General features: G+C 42.8%; 1 protein-coding gene across 1 annotated transcript; it reads right to left on the reverse strand.

Annotated features, from left to right (window-relative positions):
* On the reverse strand, positions 1 to 23966 carry GOT2 (glutamic-oxaloacetic transaminase 2). Its single transcript, XM_043599353.1, has 10 exons — positions 23724 to 23966; positions 11908 to 12064; positions 10136 to 10264; positions 9083 to 9142; positions 8128 to 8289; positions 7805 to 7909; positions 6551 to 6701; positions 5944 to 6109; positions 1835 to 1985; positions 1 to 1224 (listed from the first exon to the last, which is right to left on the reverse strand). Exons 1-10 carry the CDS (start codon positions 23810 to 23812, stop codon positions 1102 to 1104), a joined length of 1293 nt encoding a protein of 430 aa, XP_043455288.1. The 5' UTR covers positions 23813 to 23966; the 3' UTR covers positions 1 to 1101.
* Positions 23967 to 24234: the final 268 nt, after the last annotated feature.

Genomic DNA, 24234 nt, shown 5'->3' on the forward strand with positions numbered 1-24234 from the left:
TGGGGTCTACAGTATCTTTATTTTAAACACAGAAACCAGGCTGCAAGAAGTCTACGTGATCGGAGCAGATGGCGGTTTTCTTTCCAGAGGGTGAAGCCTGAGCCTAGCTGGCAGCACACAAAGGTTAAAACCAAAGCCCAGATATCCTCTTTCCCGGTCTGCCCTGCATGGCCTGCTCATGATGTGAGATGAGAGAATGCACGACCGCACTGGATGAAGTGAGGGGTCCAACTGGGCAGAGGCGACACCTCGACAGGAGACCATCATTGAAGAGGACACGAAAATCAAGTGCAGTGACTTACTCTCTGCTATTCTCTGATGAGAAAGGTGAGGGTATGGGATGAACGGTAAAATATGTTCTTCATTCTTCAAATAAGTAAATCCTATAGGATGGGGTTGATGATCAATTGAGCACGAGAAGAGGGTGAAAATCTAGGCTAGTTATAGATCTCTGTGCATAAGGAAAAGAACAGCAATGATAAGGGAGAAGAGAGGAACATTAAAATGCCTGAAAGTATTAAAAAGAAGGGCCTTTTTTCCCCCCTTAAATAAGACAGGAAACAGTATCTTTTATTTTCCTCGCTGCAATGGCAGCAGACTTGCTGGTTTTCATGAAACATGATTTCTGGAACAAGGTCTGTTGATAAGCTTGCTCAATCACAGGAGGACACGGGACTGACTGCTAATGTTAGAATGAGGTCTTCCCACAACACCTCTTGTAGGTGCTACTCTCGTGCTGGATCTGCAGAGGTGCCCCAACACCATATGGTGCTCCAGTTAAAGCTTCAGAAACATTGCAATGGCATGATCGACAGGTTTTTTTGGGCTTTCTTGTACATGTAAACTCTTGGAACAGCTGGAGTTAAAGCATGAGCAGGAGTTTGGTTTTGAGCCACAAAGTTTCAGACACCAGCCACAGATGCCTCTGCCCTATTTCACTACATGTTCTTCTCCGAGAAACACAATGGTTGAGTGTTAAGTACTGTCGCTGAAAAGAAATGACCTGCTCACCGCCACCTGCCCTCCTCCTTCCTCTGTGTGAATCTCACAACAGCAGAGGCTGTAGACAGGAAGGCTGTTTGCTCTTTCTCAGCAGGGAAATTACTTGGTGACCTGGTGAATGGCGTGGGCAAGGTAGCCCACGTTGCCCGAGGTGACTCCTGCCACAGAGATGCGGCCATCCTTTGTCATGTAGATGGAGAATTCCTTGGTCAGCCTCTCCACCTGCAGAGAAAAGAGTACAGGAGCACTCCCAGGCAGGGGGATTTGCCCAGCCAGGTGTGGCACAGTGGCCAAGTGTTAAAACAGGAAAATAACAGAAAACTCTATTTTCTCGTTTAAACCCTATTCCCAGAATTTGGTAGGCTAGTGCAGAGGGAGAGAAGGACAAAATGCTATCTTAAAGTAGGATGAAGAATACCGAGGTGTGGACAGGCAAAAAAAAAAAAAAAAAAAAAAAAAAAAAAAAAAAAAAAAAAAAAAATCACATTTCAGCATTTGTAGGAAAGATAGATCCAGAATCCAGCTATGGAACAGCTATGTCTCCTATCAATATTCAGGCTCCTTGTGGTTTGGGAAACTCTTCAGAGAAGCAGCAGTGGTCACAAAAATGATCAAAATGTGCTCTGCTCCTCAGCAGTGTGCAACCTCATGGGGGACACAGGTAAATGACTAAGAACAAAACAAAATGAATGCCACACTCTTCCTTTACCTAAAAGGGCTTCAAATGACTGTTTTAACAGTAATCTGAACAGCTAAGTGATCTATGAGGAATTCCATCATTTTGCAAAGACTCATCAGTTGGTCAGCTGAGGAGAAACTGGAGTCCACTCACCTGTTCAGGCTTCAGTCCTGTGAAACAAAACATGCCAATCTGGTCAGTGATGTGCTGCCAGTTGTGGGAGGAGCCCTCCTTCTTGAGGTTGGAGACCAGCTGAGTCCTCATGCTAATGATGCGGTCAGCCATGCCTTTTACTTCCTGCAACCTGTGCAAAAACCCACCAAGATGCAGCTCAATTCCAGACAAGCACTGACAGACAAGCCACAGCTGACATGAGTATTCCCCTAGTGTGCCTCAATTCTTTGTCCTATCCTGAGTTATATGCTAGTTATAGCCTTCTGTTTTCTATTAGAACACTATTTTGATTAGGCAGCTAAAATGATTAACATAATTGAGTTACTAAGAAAAATGAAAGAACGACTCAAACCTAGGAAGGCTAAGGTTCTCCATGCTTTATGTGGGGGCAAAAGTTGTGTTTTAAATAGTAAACTATGACTTTATTTTTAACATGGATGGAAGAAACACTCCTGCGTTTGCAGTTAAGACAGTGCACTGGGAGGCTACAATGTGCCAAGCCATGTGCTAGGTGGTAGGGAGAAAGGGAGGCTTGAGACATAGTCCTTGCCTGTAAATCTTACAACTTGACACTGGGAACAAACCTGGGAACAACCAACTATGGAACGAGGCAAGAGAAGGTAAGAGCCCATAGAACAGTGCTGTGTTGAAGGCCCCAGGAAGAGATGTAATTCTATCTGGGTGGCTGAAAGGAGTCCTGATCCACATGGCTCACTCGGTTCTGTACATAATCACTGCTTTCCTCAGAATCTCCTCTTCCCATTCTATTCCTATGGCTCTAGAGGAAATTCTTATGTGTTCTCAGCAACTAGACGACTGTGGAAACATTTATAGTTTACCCCCAGTTCTTATGTGTTCACATTCTTTAACCACCTATGATGAGGCCATACACAGAACAGATCACAATCGCCAATTACAAGTCAAATGACAGTCCTAGTCATTTGTGACTCGTTAAACATTTACAATTGGGCACTTGCTCCTAAAAACATGGATTTGTCCTCCCTTGGAAAAGATGGCAAGTTGGCAACTCGGCACTAGCAGAGTGATTACTGGCTGGAGCTGGAGCCCTGGCCCTTCTAGGGATGGCACTGGGTTTACATTTCCTATGGTTCCGTCTCTCCAGCTCCATTTACTTTGAGGCCGGGGTGCTAAAGGCAGGGAGTGTGACCACGGCCAGATCCAGGGCAACTTTGGTGAAGCCCTTCCGTGCTTCCTGCTACCCACAGAATGAACTTCTGACTTCTCAAGATACCAGTGAAGGTGCTCCATGATCTATCTGCTCCCACCTTCCCAGCTTTGCTGCCTTCTCCATCCTCCTCCCACTCAGTGTCTTTGCCACAAAAAACCACTTGGGACTTTTGATGCACATCATGTAATGTGTGCCTTTCTTCATGCACATCTGTCCGGTTTTCATTTACTCTTCATCTCCTTTGGGGGAAAAAAAGCCGCCTTTTCTCTTCAAGGCACAGCCCGCATGCTGCTGTCTTCATTAGGTCCTCCCTCATTTCCCCCTAGAATCGATGGCTGCTCCTTTCATCCGCCTTTATTCCTTGTCTCTTTTATCAATGCCATACACTTACCTTTCTCACTGGATTATAAACTCTACAGGTAGAAATGTCTTACTCATCCAGCATACTACCTTTGTCATCTTTGTACACTACAGACTTTCGATGTGTACTGATGTGCACACATTAAAAAAAAAAGCTTAGTATAATTCTAAGAGACAAATCGAAACTAATCCTACAACACGCATATATAGGAGTAAAATATATAGTATGTTACAATGATGAAAAATAGTGAAGAAAAAAGCTGGGTTACAGTGACTATATTTACAGTTAATTTTTTCCCTCTCCTAAACTTTCTGAAATGTACTTACACGTTAATGTTATAATGGAAAAAAGTAGAATTTAAAAAGTAGTTAATATTTTGGTAAGCCTTCCATGGACTACTGAACTGAAAGAACTACCCTGAACTAGACTTACTTCAATGTTTCACAGGATTAATTTAAGGTAGAAAGAGTAGCTGTCATGTGAAAAGTTGGGGGGTTGCAGATAAAGTTCCTTGCAGACAGCAGACAACAGATTTAGCTTTTCTCTTCAGGAAGCTACTCAGGAATCTATTCCCCCAATTAACTGGCTACACAGGACAAACTCTTGTTATAACAAATCACATCGTTCATGGGCATCTTGGCTTTTTTTTTTTTTTTAAGTTTATTTATTTGGTGGGGTGGGGGGGAGAAAACACGAGCAGGGAAGGGGCAGAGGGAGAGAGACAATTCCAAGCAGGCTCCACACTTTCAGCACAGAGCCCAATGTGGGGCTTGTACCCACAAACTGTGAGATCATGACTTGGGCCGAAATCATGAGTTGGACACTTAATTGAGCCACCCAGATGCCCGTTGGTTAATTAACTTTGAATTATATAGAGCAGGGGGTTAGCAAACTTTTTATTTTTTACTTTTTAAATTTTATTTTTTTTAAGTTCCAGTAGAGTTAACATGGAAAACTTTTTATGAAGGGCTAAATTATAAATTTGTTAGGTTTTGTGGGCCATTTGCTCTCTGTCACAACTACTAAATTCTACTATATGGCATAAAAGCAGCCACACATAATTCATCAAAAATGGGTGCGGCTGTGTTCCAATAAAACTTTACAAGAACAGGGAACAAACGAGATTTGATCCATAGAAGTTTGCCAACCTCTGATCTCGAGCAAGGTTTTCTACATTGTGTCAGGACCCATTAGTAGGTGATAAAGTTTTTCTAAATTGTGTGTCTTGACTCATGAGTAGGTCATAAATTCAAGGTAGATGGATGCAACTGGCATTCAGGAAATATTTAAATAAAAAAAAAAAGAAAATATTAAAATATAACACACGAAGGGGCGGCTGGGTGACTCAGTTGGTTTGGTGTTCAACTTTGGCTCGGGTCATGATCTCAGTTTGTGGGTTTGAGCCCCGCACCAGGCTTTGTGCTGACAACTCAGAGCCTGGAGCCTGCTTTGGGTTCTGTGTCTCCCTCTCTCTCTGACCCTTTTTTTTTTCTTTTTTTGATTTTTTTAATGTTTATTTTTGAGAGAGAGAGAGAGAAAGACAAAAGGAGAGAGAGGGAGACACAGAATCCAAAGCAGGCGCTAGGCTCCGAGCTGTCAGCACAGAGCCTGATGCAGGGCTTGACCCCGCAAACTGCGAGATCATGACCTGAGCCGAAGTTGGATGCCCAACCGACTGAGCCACCAAGGTGCCCCCATCTCTGACCCTCTCTTGCTCATGCTCTCTCTCCCTCGTAAAAATACATAAACATTAAAAAAATTTAAATATAACACATGAAGCCTAATATTAAGTTTGGACAACCATGTCAGTTATATATATGTTTACAGGTAATGTGTTCAGAGTCATGATACAAATATCTGTCTTATGTGGACTGTGGTTAAAGAGATCGAGTAACACTAAGAGCACAGGGGCCTAGAGATTCAGATGGTAGGAAAAATAAAAACTCAAAATAAGCAGAAATACTGGTTCAGTGGTAGTTATTACTAGGATTAAGAACCAAAAATATAGTGTTCTTAAAAAAAAAAAGTTTTCCGGGGCGCCTGGGTGGCTCAGTCGGTTAAGCGGCCGACTTCGGCTCAGGTCATGATCTCGCGGTCCGTGAGTTCGAGCCCCGCGTCGGGCTCTGTGCTGACAGTTCAGAGCCTGGAGCCTGTTTCAGATTCTGTGTCTCCCTCTCTCTGACCCTCCCCCATTCATGCTCTGTCTCTCTCTGTCTCAAAAATAAATAAACGTTAAAAAAAAAAAAAAAAGTTTTCCTATGTAAGGTACTTCAATTTGAACTCAATTTGAGGAGAAGGCAGGTTTTACTTAGCATGGAGATAATAGAATAAAAAACCCTGCCATTTCTCAATCATTTGTCTCCAATGTATTTATTTGGAAGTGCTAAAAAACAAATGCCCACTCCTCTCTCCCTTCTGCCTCTTCCATATATGGAGGTTGCGTGATATTTGTATGTCACTAGTTGCTGATTATAAAGGAGCTTTGAAAGATCAGTGGTGGGACAGACAGATGGCTGGGGAGTGGCAGTGTGCTCTTACCATTGTTTTCGCAGGTCAGGGCTGGTTAGGATGGTCGAGGCAATCCGGGCCCCGTTGATTGGAGGGTTGGAATACATGGGACGGATCAAGATCTTCAACTGTGACTCCACCCTTTTGGCTTCATCAGCATCTTTGCAGACCACAGTGAAGGCTCCCACACGCTCACCTGAGAAGACAAAAAGCGATCCTGTCTTCGAGTTTTCCAATCTAAAATGCTGAAGCAAATCATGATTCAATTTGCTACATGTTATGCTTCCATCAGCAACGCCACAAAAATATGTTATAAATAAAAACCTTTCAACATCCAGTATGGTGACTTTAGAGATAACAGAAAGAAAGTCTGAGAACTCAATGATCTCTTATTATATCCAACTTCTTGGCTCATGGAATGGTTACTTCTTGTTTAGAGAAACAATAGTTTTCTCTGCTGGAGGAATTCAGAGACACAAAAGATGATGTGACTAAGATCAGTTAGATCCACGTTACTGGTCTTTCCTCTCTGGGTAACACACACGCATGGACAGGCACAGACACTCTGTGGTGTCCTTTTCCAGCGCTTCTCCAATCTCACTGGGACAGACATCACAGACTGGGGCCTTCCGCTTACCATACAAGCCCATGTTCTTGGCATAGGATTGGCAGAGACAAACGTTAATGCCCTGTTCGATGAAGTGACGTACAGCCCAGGCATCCTTGTTACCATCACCGCTGGCAAAGCCTTGGTAGGCCATGTCAAAGAATGCAAAGAGGTTGTTTTTCTGGGAAGGAAAGAGAAGAGCAAAGCTTTAGGGAGTCCTTCTCAAGACAACCCACATGGCTGCCTGTGCTTATTGGGACAATGTGTGCCTCACATAGAGTCAACACAGTTTTCTCTCCAAATGGCAATTTGGAGATGTTCAATTTTCCTTGAGTTAAGGTATCATTATATATGTTTTTACTTTGGTGGATATGGTCCCTCAAAAAGACATTAAGAAAAGAGACTCTTAATTTCAGTCTTCCCAGAAAGCTGCTTGATCCAACAGGAAGCTCTTTTCAGGCCCACAGGAGTCTGGGTAATTACTGTGGTCCAGTCGACACAGGACCAGCATCAGCCTTTTCTGGGGCTAATGTAACTCTGGCAGCCTCACCTTATACCCAGAAATCATGGGAAGGCCTCATGAGAACCATCTCATCTTCAAAGTGCTCTCTGAATGTTCTTTCTCTGTCTCCCCCCCCCCCCCCATCTCATTTTATTTACACCTTAGGTTTGACAGAATGTAAAGAAAGGGAAACCAAAAGAAGTGAAAACGTGGACATAAGGCAAAAGGAATATTTTCCTCCCTTGGAATTTTTTTTTTTTTTTTTTTTAAGTAAACTCTATCCCCAATGTGGGGCTCAAGCTCTACACTCTGAGATCATGAGTTACACGTCTACCCACTGAGCCACCAATGTGCCCCTCCTCCATTAAAATTTTGACGAGGGCCTTCTCTGACAGCTGATGCTGTGAATGGTAATGGCAATGCTGAGCAAACAGGCAAGGATAGGAGGGGACATGAAACAGTGTATAAAAGATGAACAAGTAACAAGGACCAGGGCAAACGACAGACATCCCGGGACCAGTTGGTACCCACTGTACAGGCTAGTCAATGACAAGATTTATCAGAATTACCCACATCTAGGCTGAGGAACAAAAATTATTTGCAAGCTGCTCACGTATCATCAATTAAGAACTGCTAATTATGCAAAAGAGAAGTTCTTTCCTGACAACTTAACAATGTGGGCTCAAGGGTAATTAATTCTCATTGTTAAGACTTTGCCAAGGCAAACATCTAAGGCTAGTTACTGAACACAGAACTGTCACCAGTCAGTTCAGTCTCCTTACCTTTACCACTGTTGCTATTTCCTTCCACTGCTCAGGGCGAGGGTCCACTCCCGTGGGATTGTGGGCACAGGCATGCAGGAGAAGAACACTTTGCTGTGGCATTTTCTAAAAAGACAACCAACAGATGATTTTGCAGCCCTCAACAAGATAATTTACCTGAAATGCTGTAGGGTCACTATTTTTGATCAACGAAGATAATTTGAGTTCTGAGAATTAGCTCATCCCAGTATTTTAAGTCAGATATTGAGACTGAGATGTGAGGCATCAAATCTCCACAAGGAAGCTTGTTCCTTCACCCCTCTTGCCCTGAAAGCCACACTTACCGAAATGTCCTCTATAGCGCCTGTGAAGTCAAAGCCACATGTCTTGGGGTCATAGTATCGATAACCGTGTAGCTGCATGCCAGCGTCCCTGAAGATGGGTGTGTGATTTCCCCAGGATGGTTTGGGCAGATAAACATCTCGGCTGAACTTAAAAAATCTTTGCTAAAAAATGGGATGAAAGGGAATGGAAAAATGAAGGAAAAATAAAGTGACATAGTTTATGGAGGAAGACATTTTTCTCTATTTTTCTCTTCAGTTTATCTCAATGACTGAGAGACAGTAATGACTGAGAGACGGTATGACTCAGCATCACGACTGCCTGGGTTGGAATCCAGGCTCTGACAAGGAAATTGGCTGTGTAGTTAGGGACCTCTCTGGGCCTCACTTTCTTCATTTGTAAAATAGCATTAAATGAACCTCCTTCATAAAGATTAACTGAGTTAAAACAAAAGCTGCTAGTAACATATGTGCTCAATAAATTATATTTATTGTTATTATAATTTCTAAAGTTTAATCATTTGAGAGAGAGAGAGAGAGAGAGAGAGAGAGAGAGAGAAACATGTTCACGGGGAAGGGGCAGAGAGAGACGAAGGGCAAGAGAATCCCAAGCAGGCTCCACACTATCAGCAGAGAGCCTGATGCAGGACTCGAACCCACTAACCATGAAACCATGACCAGAGGCAAAACCAAGAGTCAAATGCTTAACTGACTGAGCCACCCAGGTGCCTTATTATTATTATATCTTCCTTGTAGTTTTTAAGTACTTTTTTTTTAAACTTAAATCCAAATTAAAGTACTTTCATATTCCTTACCCGTGACTCCATTTATCAGAGAATAGGAAATCTTCCAATTATGTGGAAAGAAGTCAGCAAACACACATGCAATAGGAAAACACCCTCCTCCTCAGCTTACAGACTGTCTTACAGCTTTTTCCTGAAGGAGTTTCCAGACTCACCAGAAAACTGGCTCCAATCCTCAAGGCCCCGGTTCCAGAAATGGTCTGCACGGTGACATACTGAAGGAGAGACACCACGGTCAGGGAGGTCCAACACTCGCTAGAGGCCCACAGATACAGAACCGAGGCCAAGCCCACAGAGGCAGTACTCTGTAGCCATTGCCCTTCATTTTTCAGAAGTTGAAGACAATGTTCCAAATGGGTATTTGCAAACGAGAAAACAGCACTAATTGTTTCATTTCCCCATTTGCTAAGAGACAGATTGATTCTCCTTGGAGTTCTCAAAACACCCACCTCTTCAGTTTCCAACACGTTTGCTGATGGTGAAGCTAATTCCTTAGGGCTTGTTATTGGTATCATATGGTAGATGAGAAACTTTCAAGACCCAAACTCGCTCCCCATGAATAAGGGCTAATTTATACATATACCATGGTCACTACATTAAAATATTCTAGAATTATACAAAATTCAATGTGTCTCTGAACATCAAAGCTCCTTGAAAAGCAAATCAATACATTATAATAATATTGCTACATTTTATTATTTTTTAAAAGTTTATTTATTTTGAGTGAGGAGGGGCAGGGGGAGAAGGAGAGAGAGAATCCCAAGCATGCTCTGCACTGTCAGCACAGAGCCTGATGCGGGGCTCAAACTCACGAACCGTGAGATCATGACCCGAGATGAAGTCAGACACTTACTTAACCGACTGAGCCACCCAGGCGTCCTGTAGTTTGTCCTTTCATTTTTTAAGTTTCTAAAGCATATTCAGTACAAGATAAACATAGGCATACACAGAGCAGTGTCAAATCTTCAATCAAATTACTATTCCATTTTCAGGACTACTGCTGCATTTTTGGGATTGGTGTTATATGAAATCGTTTATTTAACAAGTGCCAACTTACTTTCTAAAGGAGAGATATTAGCAATAGTGTGGTTACTGCAAACAACCATCATACAAAGTGATGTATCTCTATTTGTTTAAATTAGTTCACATTTGTTTAAACTGTTAAATTTAAACACAGACTGTAGGATGCCCGAGTCTGCTCTGCTTACCCGGCTACTTTTCAACACTTCATTGTTCTCACCCAAGGCTAGTTCTGCAGATGCCTTACAAAATTCAGCAAGTCCTGCAATGGGCAGGTATTCTTTGTCCAAATTTTTTGCAGCAATCTGGGCCTCTGCCTAGACAAGAGAAAATGCACCCGCTTAGTTTCTTCTCCTTACCTGGAATTACTGTGATTAATATTTAATGTTTTATAACTTAAACATATATATTCAATATAAAGGAAGTGAAGCCTTGTTTTTATTTTGGAAGTACTGTCCAAGGAAAAGGGTTAAGTACTACATCTGAAACTAATATTACATTGCATGTTAACTGGAATCTAAAGAAAATCTTGAAAACACAAAAATAAATACAAACTATAAAAAAAAGTAGAATACTTAATATTTTATATTGCAGAACAGAAATATTTCTAATTTTTAAAATCACATATATATTTTTTATATGGTTTAGGTTTTTATATGAATGGGTACAGTGTTCTCTTGGTCAATATTTAATATAAAATGGCATTCTTGGAATGCACAAGAACAAGGTTTACGAGCAACACTTAAAACACTTATAAGTAGATATGAGATGATAAAATCAAACTAAATACATAAAAAAGTAGTATTTCAAGGTATACGCCAGTCTCAGAACTTCAAAGCGTTAACAGTAACAGCCACATATCTTCATGCTTTGGAGATGGAGGCGTGGCTGTCCCTTTAGCTGTGTGAGTCTCAGCAAATTAGTAAAACCTTCCTGAATCTCAGCTGAATGGGGGAACAACTTGAAGTATGTACAAAAGCTTGTGGTGGTGTTCCAGCCTGCAAAACAGCTAATACTTGCTGAGTACTTTAAACTGACTTGCTGAGACCAGAGCAATTTCTGCATGACCTGAGACCCAGCAGCCAGCAGTTCTCAATGGGTCTTCTCCTCACAATTGAGCCCTTTTTTTGTACTCAGAGAGTCATAGAGAGGACACCTAACCCACACTCCCACACTTTTGGAAGAAATTTCTTCTTCCAGTGGTTCATTCAGGCCACGTTCTACTATTTCAGTGGCTCATGAGGGCTGGGCCAGCCTGCTGTATAGTGCGCAGCTCAGATGGTTAGAGAGTTCCTTACCCTCACCTGGAAGTATTCTTTTGAAATGTTCACTCACTGTGCCTGTATGGGGGAATGATGCATCACCACCCCACTTTGAGAAGTGACAAAGAAGCATTCATATATCAACAGAGGAGGTGCAGAGGAAAAGGACACTCATACTTTCTTTCAAAAAAACTGTTCTAAGAGGATTATTTAAAGTTATAATGATAACCAATAGAAAAACTACCAATAAAAATACAACAAAAATAAAACAAATTATTCTACAGTGCAGTAGGAAGAAAGGACAGAGCATGCCTGTGTGAGAGCTTTATTAAGGCAATCAACATGAGAGGAAATGGAAAATAACCACAGTAACCCTCATCCACAAAGGGCTATTCTTATCACCAAAAGGCAATGTTTAATTCTTCGTCCTTATGTGTACCCTCAGGATTAAATACGAGACGATGCCTGCTTCAGTAGAAAATCACGTAAATTCAATCTTGAAAAAGACCACACAGTTCCAATCTGTCACTTTTACAGCCAAGGAGACCACAGCAGACAACCTGAGTGATTCAAGCAGTTAGTGCCAGAACTAGAACCCAGGTCTCCTGACTCCCAGCGTGGCGCTCTTTCTGCCACTCTCTAGGAGCTCTCTCCAGTTTACCCACCCTGAGAAGGCAGGAGATGAACGGCAAACTCACCTTCCGGACACTAGGAAGCACGTAAGGCTTTCCATTATCGTCCCGGTAGGCACCAACTCCCAGATTCATCTTTTTGCTGTTGGTGTCTCTCTTAAAGGCTTCTGTGACTCCCAGGATGGGATCTGGGGGCCCCATCTCCACATGGGTCCACCAGGAGCTGAAATGGGAAATAAAATGAAATCAGTCATAGTAGCTAGATTTCCATGGCCAGAGACATCTCAGATCTGCTGAAAATCCATTTCTTTGCAGAAGAATGCAGAAGACCAAAGATTTTAACACAAATGCAAGGAGGAGAAGGTGGATGGGGAGGACAGGGTGCATGTGTAGGCTTTTAAAGTAGCCCACACCTGTCCTGAATTCCAGGCAAAGAGGGCTATGAGAAACAGAGTGGTAAAAGATGACACAAAAGAAGCAAACAAGGGCAACAGTATTATGTGACACTGTCCCCTCAAAGGGGCTTGGGTTTTATCTTGTTCTCAAAATTATTAAGGGGTATCTTTTGGAGAACTTGTTAAAAATACAGGTTCCTGGGGTACCTGGCTGGCTCAGTCGGTTAAGTGTCCGACTTCAGCTCAGGTCGTGATCTCACAATTTTTGAGTTCGAGCCCCGCATCGGACTCTGTGCTGAGAACCCAGAGCCTGGAGCCTGCTTTGGATTCTGTGTCTCCCTCTCTCTCTGCCCATCCCTCACTAGATCTCTCTCTCTTTCTCAAAAATAAATAAAAACATTAAAAAAAAATACAGGTTCCTGTGTGTCTCATCTTGGATATAATGAGAACATGTGGAGTCATTAAAGTTTTGTTTTCTTTGGGTGTGAGGAGGGTTAGGGTTGTTGATCAGGTAAGGGGAGTGGCATGGATAGCCTTGCCTTTTTAGAGCCCATCTGCGAGCAAGGTGGGGCACTGAATGCAGAGTGGTCAGAGTAGATGTAGAAGGATCACTCACTGCACTGGCTCATTACATGGCCAGAGAGTTAGAGGAGGGCCTGAATGAGGATGGGGCAGTAGGGCTTGAGAGGAAGACAGAATTTTGAGGTATTTAGGAATTAAAAATCAACAAGAACTGCTTGTAACATCCTACTGATTCCTTCACTACTTACAAAGTTAAAAAATGCTGGACAATGTTCATTACTCTTTATTTATATGAGAGTCACGATTTTACCTTAAAAAATTATCTCGTAAAAAAAATTATCCCTTGGGGCGCCTGGGTGGCTCAGTCGGTTAAACGTCCGACTTCAGCTCAGGTCATGATCTCGCGGTTCGTGACTTCAGGCCCCGCATCGGGCTCTGTGCTGACAGCTCAGAGCCTGAGCCTGTTTCCAATTCTGTGTCTCCCTCTCTCTCTCTGACCCTCCCCCGTTGATGCTCTGTCTCAAAAATAAATAAATGTTAAAAATTATCCCTTAACAGTCTTGGGGTGGTGGTGGCGGGGGAGGTCATCCACCAGGGCCAGGTGAACTGTATTGCCAGAGAAGTATACATCTGTCCTCAGTGCCCTGAGGTAATCTCAAGAGGCAACAGAACCTTTTTTTGGGCAATAGAACTTTAAAGCTTTTCTTTTAAAAGTTTATTTATTTAGAGAGAATGCGAGTGAGCAGAGTAGGGGCAAAGAGAGAGAGAGAGAGAGAGAGAGAGAGAGAGAGAGAGAGAGAGAGAGAGAGAGATTGAGAATCAGAAGCAGGCTCCACACAGCGCAGAGCCCGATGGAGGGCTTGATCCCATTAACTCCAGATCATGACCTGAGCTGAAATTAAGAGTCTGACACTCAATCTACTAAGCCACCCTGGCACTCCGAGGCAACAGAGCTTTAAATTTCTGAGGCTTGTTTCTCTGGCTTGTTCTCCACCCCCTACTGATTTGGGGTTTTGTTTCTGTTCCACGTATGGCCAGTAAGTTAGTCCTCATTGGCAGTAATGACTGTGAATCTGGTTTTATGATCTGACCATTCAGTAATTTCTGTAAATGGACAGCAAAGATCTATTCTCTGTTGGGTGAGAGATGACACATAATATGGTTTATTGTTTGTGTGATTTTGTTTCTTTTTTTTAAATTCTTTTTTCAACATTTATTTATTTTTGGGACAGAGAGAGACAGAGCATGAACGGGGGAGGGCCAGAGAGAGAGGGAGACACAGAATTGGAAACAGGCTCCAGGCTCTGAGCCATCAGCCCAGAACCTGACGCGGGGCTCGAACTCACAGACCGCGAGATCGTGACCTGGCTGAAGTCGGATGCTTAACCGACTGCGCCACCCAGGCGCCACTTGTTTCTTTTTTTTTAAATCAGAATTGTGAGGCTTTTATTTGTGTTTATTCTCTGCCTGTTTTAGACCTAAAGAGCTGAAGTTTTAGACCTAAAGAGCTATAAGATCTCTATGTGTCTGTAATTCAGAAAGGCTTTTTTGTTTTGTCTGAGTGTCTGAATGCGAAATGTTTTCCAGCTCTGGAGGGTACTGATAAATTGGATTATAAAAATCTCAAAGGCACTCTGTTCTGATTGTGTTATAGGGACTGAATTCCTATTACTTTAAATGTGCTAGACAAAAGTTTTTTCTTAAAGAAACTAACTCAGAAATGTTTAAAAAATTCAAGTTCACATAAATGAGATAAACCTTTGAGAGTAGTTTAACTGACATAATAAAAGTAGCTATGTCTTCTAGGGTGCCTGAGTGGCTTACTCAGTTAAGTGTCTGACTCTTGATCTCAGCTGAAGTCTTTATCTCAGGGTTGTGAGTTAAAGTCCCTTATGGGGCTCCATGTGAGGCTTAGGAAAAAAAAAAAAAAAGCTAGGTCTTTTATTTAGACACAAGCATACATTTTATTCTATGTGGCTTTGTTTTTCCTAAACTTACATTGGTTTACTCATACTATACACAAAGCATTCCTAATATAATGTTTAAAGCTATGAAAAATCTGAATTTGTGTTCAACTAATTATTCTGACATATTGTCACCTCATACCTGTCAGAATGGCTAAAATCAAAGACACAAGAAATAAGTGTCAGCTAGGATGTGGAGGAAAAGGAACCTTCATGCACTGTTGGTGGGAATGCAAACTGGTGCAGCCACCGTGGAAAAGACTATGGAGATAAATAGAGGACACATGGCTGGCTCAGTGGGTAGAGTATGTGACTCTTTTTTTTTTAATTAAAAAAAAATTTTTTTTTTCAACGTTTTATTTATTTTTGGGACAGAGAGAGACAGAGCATGAACGGGGGAGGGGCAGAGAGAGAGGGAGACACAGAATCGGAAACAGGCTCCAGGCTCTGAGCCATCAGCCCAGAGCCTGACGCGGGGCTCGAACTCACGGACCGCGAGATCGTGACCTGGCTGAAGTCGGACGCTTAACCGACTGCCCCACCAGGCGCCCCGAGTATGTGACTCTTGATCTGAGGGTCGTGAGTTTGATCCCCATGTTGGGTATTGAGAGTACTTAAAAAAGAAAACAACAACAAAAGTTAAAAAAACAAACACATAGGGGCGCCTGGGTGGCTCAGTCGGTTAAGCGTCCGACTTCGGCTCAGGTCATGATCTCGCGGTTCTTGAGTTCAAGCCCCCGCGTCGGGCTCTGTGCTGACAGCTCAGAGCCTGGAGCCTGTTTCAGATTCTGTGTCTCCCTCGCTCTCTCACCCTCCCCTGTTCATGCTCTGTCTCTCTCTGTCTCAAAAACAAATAAACGTTAAAAAAAACAAAACAAACAAACAAACAAACAAAAAAAACAAATAGAACTGCCATATGCTCCAGTAATTCCACTATGAAGTATTTACCCAAAGAAAACAAAAACACTAATTCGAAAGATATATGCACCCCTATGTTTATTGCAGCATCATCATAATAGCTAAGATAGAAGCAGCCCAAGTGCCCATCCACAGATGAATGAGAAGATATAGTATACATACACAATGGAATATGACTCAGCTATAAAAAAGAATGAAGTCTTGTCATTTACAACAACACAGATGGATCTAGAGGGCATAATGCTAAGTGAAATAAGCCAGTCACAGAAAGACAAATACTGTATCATTTAACACATATGTGGAATTTATGAAACAAAATAAACAGAGACAAACAAAAAACCAGACTCTCAAATATAGAGAACTGATGGTTTCCAGGGGGGTGGTGGGTGGGGAATGGGTAAAAACAGGTAAAAGGGATTAATTAAGAGCCCACTTAGATTGATGAACACTGAGTAATGCATAGAATTGCTGTACCCTTATGTTGCATAACCGAAACTAATATAATAATGCTGTATGTTAATTATATTTAAACTAAAAAAATAAAAAATTATGTATCTTTTTTATTAACTTTTATTAGGTTAAATTTCTTAGAATGGTTTTAGATTTACAGAAAATTGAGCAGCTAGTACAGAGTTCCCACAACTTGCCCCCCAACAGTTTCCTCTTACTATTAACATTTTATATTTGTGGAGTACTTTTGTTACAATTAATGAACCGACACATTAAGCCTACAATTTATTTAGATTTCTTTAGTTTTTACCTAATGTCCTATTTCTGTTATAAAGTTCCACCCAGGATACCATATTACATTTATTTGTCATGTCTCCTGAGGCTTCTCTTGGTGATGACAGTTTCAGATATTCCTTGCTTTTTTTTATCACCTTGACAATTTTGGGGAGTACTGGTCAGGCATATTGCAGGGTACCCCTCTATTGGATTTGATATTTTTCTCATTAGACCGGAGTTATGGGTATTTAGAAGAAAAATAATGTATTTTGTAATGTGTTAGCTTGAAGACAATTCCCAAGACCTTTAAGTAACTTAAAATCGTGGACTAATTTAATTATGGGTTAAAGGGTTAATCACTGGATTCTTAGACAATTTCTAAGAGAGGATATAGACACATTTATTACTAAACATAATTTAAATTTCATATATTTTTACTTCTTATTTTTACATAGGCTAGAAGGCTATAGCTTTGGGTCATTTTAGTAAGCATGTTGTTGCCATTTCAAGACAGCGTAGGGGTGCCTGGGTGGCTCAGTTGGTTAAGCATTCGACTTCAGCTTAGGTCATGATCTCAGTTCTTGAGTGCCAGCCCCATGTCTGGCTCTGTGCCGACAACTCAGAGACTGGAGTGTGCTTCAGATTCTGTGTCTCGCCCTCTCTCTGCCCGTTCCTCGCTCATGCTCTGTCTCTCTCTCTTAAAAATAAACAAACATTAAATAAAAGAGAAAAAATATATAAAAGAAAGTATAAAAGGGATATGTGTGTGGCTACAGAAGCTGAACTATGTGCACCCACTAGTCTGCTAAAATGCTTGCGCAGGACTGGCATCAATGCCCGCCCCCTCAGTTTTGTCTGTGAAATGGAAGTTACTTTGGCTAAAAGTTATTTTTGTAAAGTTTACTTATTTTGAGAGAAAGAGTGGCGGAGAGAGAGGGATAGAGAATCTGAAGCAGGCTCTGCATTGAGCCAGACATGGGGCTCGATCTCACCACTGTGAGATCATGACCTGAGTGGAAATCAAGAGTTGGAGGCTTAACTGATCCAACCACCCAGGCATCCTGGCTGTAAGTTATTCAAAAAAATTTTTTTTCTTAAACATTTATTTTTGAGAGACAGGGTGAGACAGAGCACGAGTGGGGGAGGGGCAGAGAGAGGGGGGTACACAGAATCCAAAGCAGGTTCCAGGCTCTGAGCTGTCAGCATAGAGTCTGACATGGGGCTCGAACTCATGGACTGCGAAATCATGACCTGAGCCAAAGTCAGACGCTTAACCGAATGAGCTACCCAGGTGCCTCTAAAAGTTATTAAAAAAAAAAAAAAAAAAATTGTTTATTTATTTTTGACAGAGAGAGACAGAGACACACACAGCATGAGTGTGGGAGGGCCAGAGAGAGGGAGACACAGAATCTGAAGCAGGCTCCAGGCTCTGAGTTGTCAGCACAGAGCCCAATGCGGGGCTCGAACTCATGGACCGTGAGATCTTGACCTGAGCCAAAGTCGGATGCTCAACTGACTGCGCCACCCAGGCGCCCCTAAAAGTTATTTTTAATGAGTGGTTGAGACTATACTCAGATCAACTGTGACAAGAGAAGTACAACTTTGTGTATGTTTTAGTCTTTCAAAGAAAAAAAAAAGTCATGTTGTTCTAAAGCTGTGATCTTCACATTTTGGTCTTTGGATCTGTTTTTCCTCTTAAAACTTGTTGGGGGTCTGAAATAGCTTTTATTTATGTGGGGTATAACTACCGATATTTACTGTATCAGAAATTAAAACTAAGAATCTCTTACACTAGAGTATCAGCTTGTTCCAAATATGAAAGAGCATATAAGGACAAAACTTGCAAAGTGAATTTTGTCTTGATTCATAAAAACTAAGTCTGAAAAGAAACTAAGAAATGTGTTAACATTTTTTAAAAGACTGCTTATTCTTCCTTGGTTCAATGATTAATGACTTTATAATATAAAAGGTTATTTTTTACCTTCTGTGTTATATGCCTATACAGTGGAGATTCTGTGTTTTACCAGAATACTTCTTTATGCTTTATGTTGATTCTTATGTCCAAAAACAAAACACAGTTCCTCATATAGGAATGAACTAAGGTTCTTTACAATCATGTTGTATGTTTAATTCAATATTTTCTCATTTTAATTAAATAGGTAAACAATGATTAATTCTCAGATACTTAAAATCCTATTTTAATCAAGTGACCAAATATCACCTAACAATTTTTTTGATCTGGCCTTCTCAAACTGAATCCTAAACATAGAAAACATAAAACTTTCAGGCTATCTTTCATCTAAACCTACTGAGAGATTTTTTATTTTTAAGCTGAGAGATTTTTTAAAAACTATTTTATTTATTTTTGAGAGAGTGTGAGTGGGGAGGGGCAGAGGATCCCACGCAGGCTGACAGTAGCGAGTTGACGTGGGGCTTGAACTCACAAACCATGAAATCATGACCTGAGCTGAAGTTGGACGCTCAACCAACTGAGCCCCCCAGTGCCCCACTACTGCGAGATTTCTAAGGGTGCACCCAAGAAGCACCATCTATGTTTCTAACACACACTCTCAGCAGCAGGATGCATTAATGTATCAAAACTGAGGTTTTACCTCATGGTAAATTACTGTTCTAAAAAAAAGATTATCCCTTTTCTTCAGGATAAATTAGCAAAAAGCTCTTTACAGATGCAGATTACAGAAAAGTCTTTATGATTGTCTAAATCAATCATTGAGAATGTGCTATGTGCTAAGAGCTGGGAATATCAGGGAGAGTAAAACAACCCCTGACTATCTACCACATTAGCCCAGTGGGGTGACCTGTAGGCAGGCTGGGGTCGGAGGATGACCTTCAGCGATAAAGACAGGCTCAGAGCACAGAATATTAGTTTTAAGAGACCGAGGAGAGGACCTAATAACCTGGGAAAGGGGGAGATAGTATAGGCTTAGAAGGCTTGCAGGAAGAGGTGACACATGAGCTAAGTGCTACCGATGAGAGGAGGAAAAAGGCGTTCCCAGCAGAGGCATAAGAAAGGCTAAGGGTGAAAAAGAGCTGGGGGCAGAGGGGTGGCAGGGGGAGTGCTGCAGGGAAAGGTGAAAGCTAGGGAAGCAAGGTTCCAAATTACCCAGGTGAAACAGCTCAAGTTCCTTTAGTAATCACTTATCCAATCTCAACTAAATGTTTCAGCACAGCACAGTGAAAGTTCTCTACGGTCACCACGCTGACAAGTTCAGTGAATTATTCAGAGTTTCTTTTCTGAAAATGATTCTCTTGAACTAGTCAGTGGCCAGTCAGCACTCGTTTATTTCACTCCTCCACGAGGCACACTGGATGGCTCAGCACAGCATTACAGAGTTAAATTTATGCTCTCCTGACAAGTTGAAACTACCTCTGTATTAATAGCTGTAATTGTGACATATAGTTAATTCTGTTATCAAAGGGTAGATTATTCCATTTTTGGATTTCCCAGACTTTTATCAGCTTGCCTCGGATAATGTCAGTACTCGGCAAACTGCACGGATTCAAATAACAGCTCAGCTGCCTACAAGCCTGTGTGCGCACAGGCAAGCCAATTACATCTCAACCTTCCTTATACATGAGCACATAACAGTACCTACCTTACAGAGTTGTTATAAGGATGAAAGGAGTTATTAAATATAAAACACTCAGAGCCTAGAATAGGATGAGTGCTTGTTGTTCACTGGTATCATTGCTACTAAATTATTCCTTCTATGCTTCTATTCTACCATGCCAGTATGGAGCCTCGCAAGGCAAGTATGTAGACAATTCAAGAAGGAAATGGTCATAATTTTATGACCAAATACAGGTCTTTCTTGCTTTTCAGTTGTTTAAAATGTTTATTTATTTGAGAGACAGAGAACATGCCCGAGGGGCAGAGCTAGGAGACAGAGAATCCCAAACAGGCTCCATGCCACCTTGGAGCCTGATGCATAGCTTGAACTCTCAAACCATGCGGTCATGACCTGAGCCAAAACCAGGAGTCAGATGCTTAACTGACTGAGTTACCCAGGTGCCTCTTGCTTTTCAATTACTACTAGTTTTCCTACAGTTTTGAGAGACATTATCATTACCATCCATCTCCCTCATTAGCTTTACTGCCAGGACTCAAAACCCCTCTGTTCTTTTTCATTGTTGTAGGCTGCTTAGTTGTTCCCGTACCTAAGCAATAGTAAGAAACAGATACCTTGAAACAACTTCTGACCTGGGCCTGAAGAAAGCTTCCTTTATGTCCTACCCACAGTTTAGACCCTGAAAGCTTGCAGCCACCTGCCTGTATATATCCCTGCCATTAACTGGTGAGTGAAAGGAATACTTTGAATGTCAAAGACCTATTATAGAAAACCTGCAGGAAGCAACTGTCATTTCAAAACAGATGTCTTGGTCTCTAAGGCCTTTAATCAACAATGACAGGACTGCTGCCCCAAGCCACAAGCACAGAAGGTGCCATTCTTATTAAATGATGTGAAAAGCACTTATTCATCAAGTTCTTTACAAAGTTTATTGAGTACAGAGATTCTCTGAGAAACCAAAGCCTCAAGTCTTCTGGCAGGGATCTGATCAAGAGTGGAATCTTTCTTTTTCTGAGCACATAACAGTATCTATGAGGCACCCAGACGCCTCTGGAGTGTATCTTTTAAGAATTCTAAAAGCAACTACACCATATTGAATCTTAATCTAAATACAGGAGCATGGATACCCAATTTGATTAGTTCTACATTAGTAATCGTGTTCAGAACCTCTATGCCCTTCATCATTCCCTCCCTTATAACTGTAAAGACTCTATACCCACAATGTAAGAACCATGATGTTTTCAAGGGACAGTACTAGCTGAAAACAAGAGTGCTAGGGACAAAACTGATGCTGATAACCTGTGGCCTACAAAGTGATTCCTACAAATGTACTTTGGACAAGTGCAAAACCTCAGCCATTGAGCAATGTTGGCTAACAAACCAAAAGATGTTAGGTACAAACTATTCAGATAAGCTTTTCTAATTCAAATGTCTTGTAATTTTCCTGGGAACCTACCTGGTGCTTTAAAATTAAAATAGCTTAGGGGTGCCTGGGTGGCTCAGTCGGTTAAGCGGCCGACTTCAGCTCAGGTCATGATCTCGCGGTCTGTGAGTTCAAGCCCCACATCAGGCTCTGTGCTGACAGCTCAGAGCCTGGTGCCTGCTTCGGATTCTGTGTCTCCCTCTCTCTCTGCCCCTCCCCCACTCACAGTGTCTCTCTCTCTCTCTCTCTCTCTCTCTCTCTCTCTCTCTCTCCTTCAAAAATAAATATTAAAAAAACTAAAAAAACTAAAATTAAAATAGTTTAAAATATATAGTTTAAGAATAGTTAAAAAATGTTTTCCTTCACATTCTTATTTTATTTTGAATTGTGGTGCTCTATCTCACAACTGTGAGATCACAATCAAGAGTTGGTGACTTAACCAACTAAGCCACCTAGGCGCCCCCATATTCTTATTTTAAAATAAGAGAAGTTAATTAATTTGCTCAAGATCACAGAGTAAAAAATGGGAAAGATAGTACAATTTTGATCTTCTAGCTACTGGTTATTATACAACTACCACACACTGCCCTTCCAAAGGGTCTCGTGATACTCCTTCAGTTATTTCACAAAAAATTAAATAATCAGAATTAAGAACAGATCATTATAGGCTCTATTACCCAATTAAGTATCATTGCTTAAACCTGAACAGCACCTCCTCAACTACAGGCACTCAACTATTTTAAGGCTTTATATCAGGGAACAAAGTAGGTAAGGTCTCTGCCCCCGTGGAACGTACATTCTAATTGTGAGAAGACTGAAAAGAAAAATGAGTCAGCCACTCAAAGAATGACTAAAAGGTCACACCCATAGGGATTTTCACCAAGCACTTTAAGTAAGCTTTAGGACACGCAGCCAAATTTATAAAACAATAATTATTTTAAGGTTACTACAATGTTGAAAGACTTTCTCTGGCCCATCGTTTAGGCACCCCTTTCCAAACCGGCTGCATGAATGATAACCACTCCCTAATTCTGGCTCACTAGGTAGCATGGCTTAAAGAGCACACCTTGACATAGGGCCAAAGAGGAGCCAAATCTGGGAGAGAAGGAGCAGTGAAAGCCCAGACAAAATTGTACTGCCAAGAGTGCGAGGCTCCGTAAGGACACACTTCTGCTGACTTGAAGACAACGCGCAATCAAAGGAAAGGCCAAGGCACATAAAAGAGGCCAAGGCTTTGCTCCTTGTAGTCAATATCTAGCTGGAGGTGGGCTGGAGACTAGATTCATTAGGTGGTACTTAAGGATCCTGTCCCAAATCGCCTTCTTGAGTGAATCAACCGCCTGGCTCAGATCTCCACTAGGAAGGAATTACTAATTCGCTTTAAACTCCGTGCTTTTTAATGGCAATACTTAGCACGCAAGGCTTAATGACATATTTATAATTTTTTGAGTGGCACCTGTTTCCCCGTCAGGCGTGTTCACCGCAGCCTCCATCATTAGCATCGGGTCTAGTACCTGGCTCATAGCTGACGAAGTATTTACTGAATGAGAGCAGAGCGAGGTGGAGAGGAAGAACGGTGACTTCTCTACAATCAGACCCCCTAAGGGCAAACAAAACGGAGGTGAACTACACCTCTGTTCTTTTCCAAGCAAAGGGGTCACCGGCGACATAGGCGGTAACGCGGATGGGAGGATGCCGCGCGCCAAGGTCAGGGGATGCAGAAAAGAAAGCTGGGCTGGAAAGCCAGGGCCTCCGCGGGGTACCTTCCTCTCGAGTACTTCCTACTCCCAGGCCCACGACCGGCAGTACCGCGCGGCCCTGCCAACCCTGCTTAGGCCGGAGGGCGGCCACGATAGGTGAGCCCCGCCGTGCCCCTGGGCAGCCCATCAAGGGCACCCGCGCCCCTCCGCGCCGCAGCCAATCGGTGCGAGGCAGCCTCGGCGGCTCAGCCAATGGGCGCCAGGCCGTCCGGGACCGGCACCTCAGCCCCGCTGGCTCTTCCCTCGCCACCCCACCCCCACCGCGCCGAATCCGCGTCTCGTGACCCCCCACCCTTGAATGGAAGTCCGGGTGCCGTAGAAGGCCACACTGCCTAACCCCGGGGAACGCGCTGACACGTTCTCCTGCAGTCCTGGGGGCAAAAGAGGGGAGGGATGTAGGACCCCGAGGGTTACTTTGAGGCGCCGGCGCTCAATTTTCAGCGCCCAGTGAGGCCGAAGGGGTGTCAGAGAAAGCATGTGTGTGGTGGTTGCGTTTGGGGGGAGGGGGGATATGTCCGGGGGCGCCCGCAGCCCGGCTGGGCAGGCCTGTTGTCCCCAGCTCCGTCTCCGTCTGTCCTGCTTACCTGGCTCTGGCAGAAGCCGCGGCAGCGAGGCCCGGGTGGAAAGCGGCGGCGACCCCGGACAGGACGCGGCCGGTGTGCAGCAGGGCCATGGTGGGCGGCGAGAAGGCAGTGGGTAGCTGCAGGACGGAGCGGAGGGCCAGCGGGCGCACACACCGAGGCGCGGGCTGCTTCTGAAGGTAAGGACAGCGACTTCCCGGGGGCGGCTAGAGCGGCCGCCCGCCGGTCTGAGCCGCGTTACAGCGCACCCTGGCGGCCGGAGCGCAGCGGCGAGGCCAAGGCTGAGCGGTGGGTGGGCGGGGCGGCCCCGGAGTCTGCACCACGCCCCTCCAAGCCAACTCCGGCCACGTGGTTCCGGAGAATGGTGACGACACCGTATATTAAGGTTCAAAGAGCTTGAAAACCTTTTTCGTTTAATCACCGTGGACCGGACAGTAGAGGTAGTTGTTTTTATGCCAGTTTGAAACATGAGAAAATTTAGGCTGATGTAGTTGAAGTAGTCTGCCTACAGCCA

Source organism: Prionailurus bengalensis, chromosome E2 (genome assembly GCF_016509475.1).
Source record: "Prionailurus bengalensis isolate Pbe53 chromosome E2, Fcat_Pben_1.1_paternal_pri, whole genome shotgun sequence".
NCBI lineage: Eukaryota > Metazoa > Chordata > Mammalia > Carnivora > Felidae > Prionailurus > Prionailurus bengalensis.

Coding starts and splice junctions, on each gene's coding strand:
- GOT2 (XM_043599353.1), bottom strand. CDS start 23,812: ATGGCCCTGCTGCACACCGGCCGCGTCCTGTCCGGGGTCGCCGCCGCT. Junction 12,065..23,723: donor GCGGCTTCTGCCAGAGCCAG/GTAAGCAGGACA, acceptor TTCCCATTTCAG/CTCCTGGTGGACCCATGTGG. Junction 8,290..9,082: donor GGATTGGAGCCAGTTTTCTG/GTGAGTCTGGAA, acceptor CCCATTTTTTAG/CAAAGATTTTTTAAGTTCAG.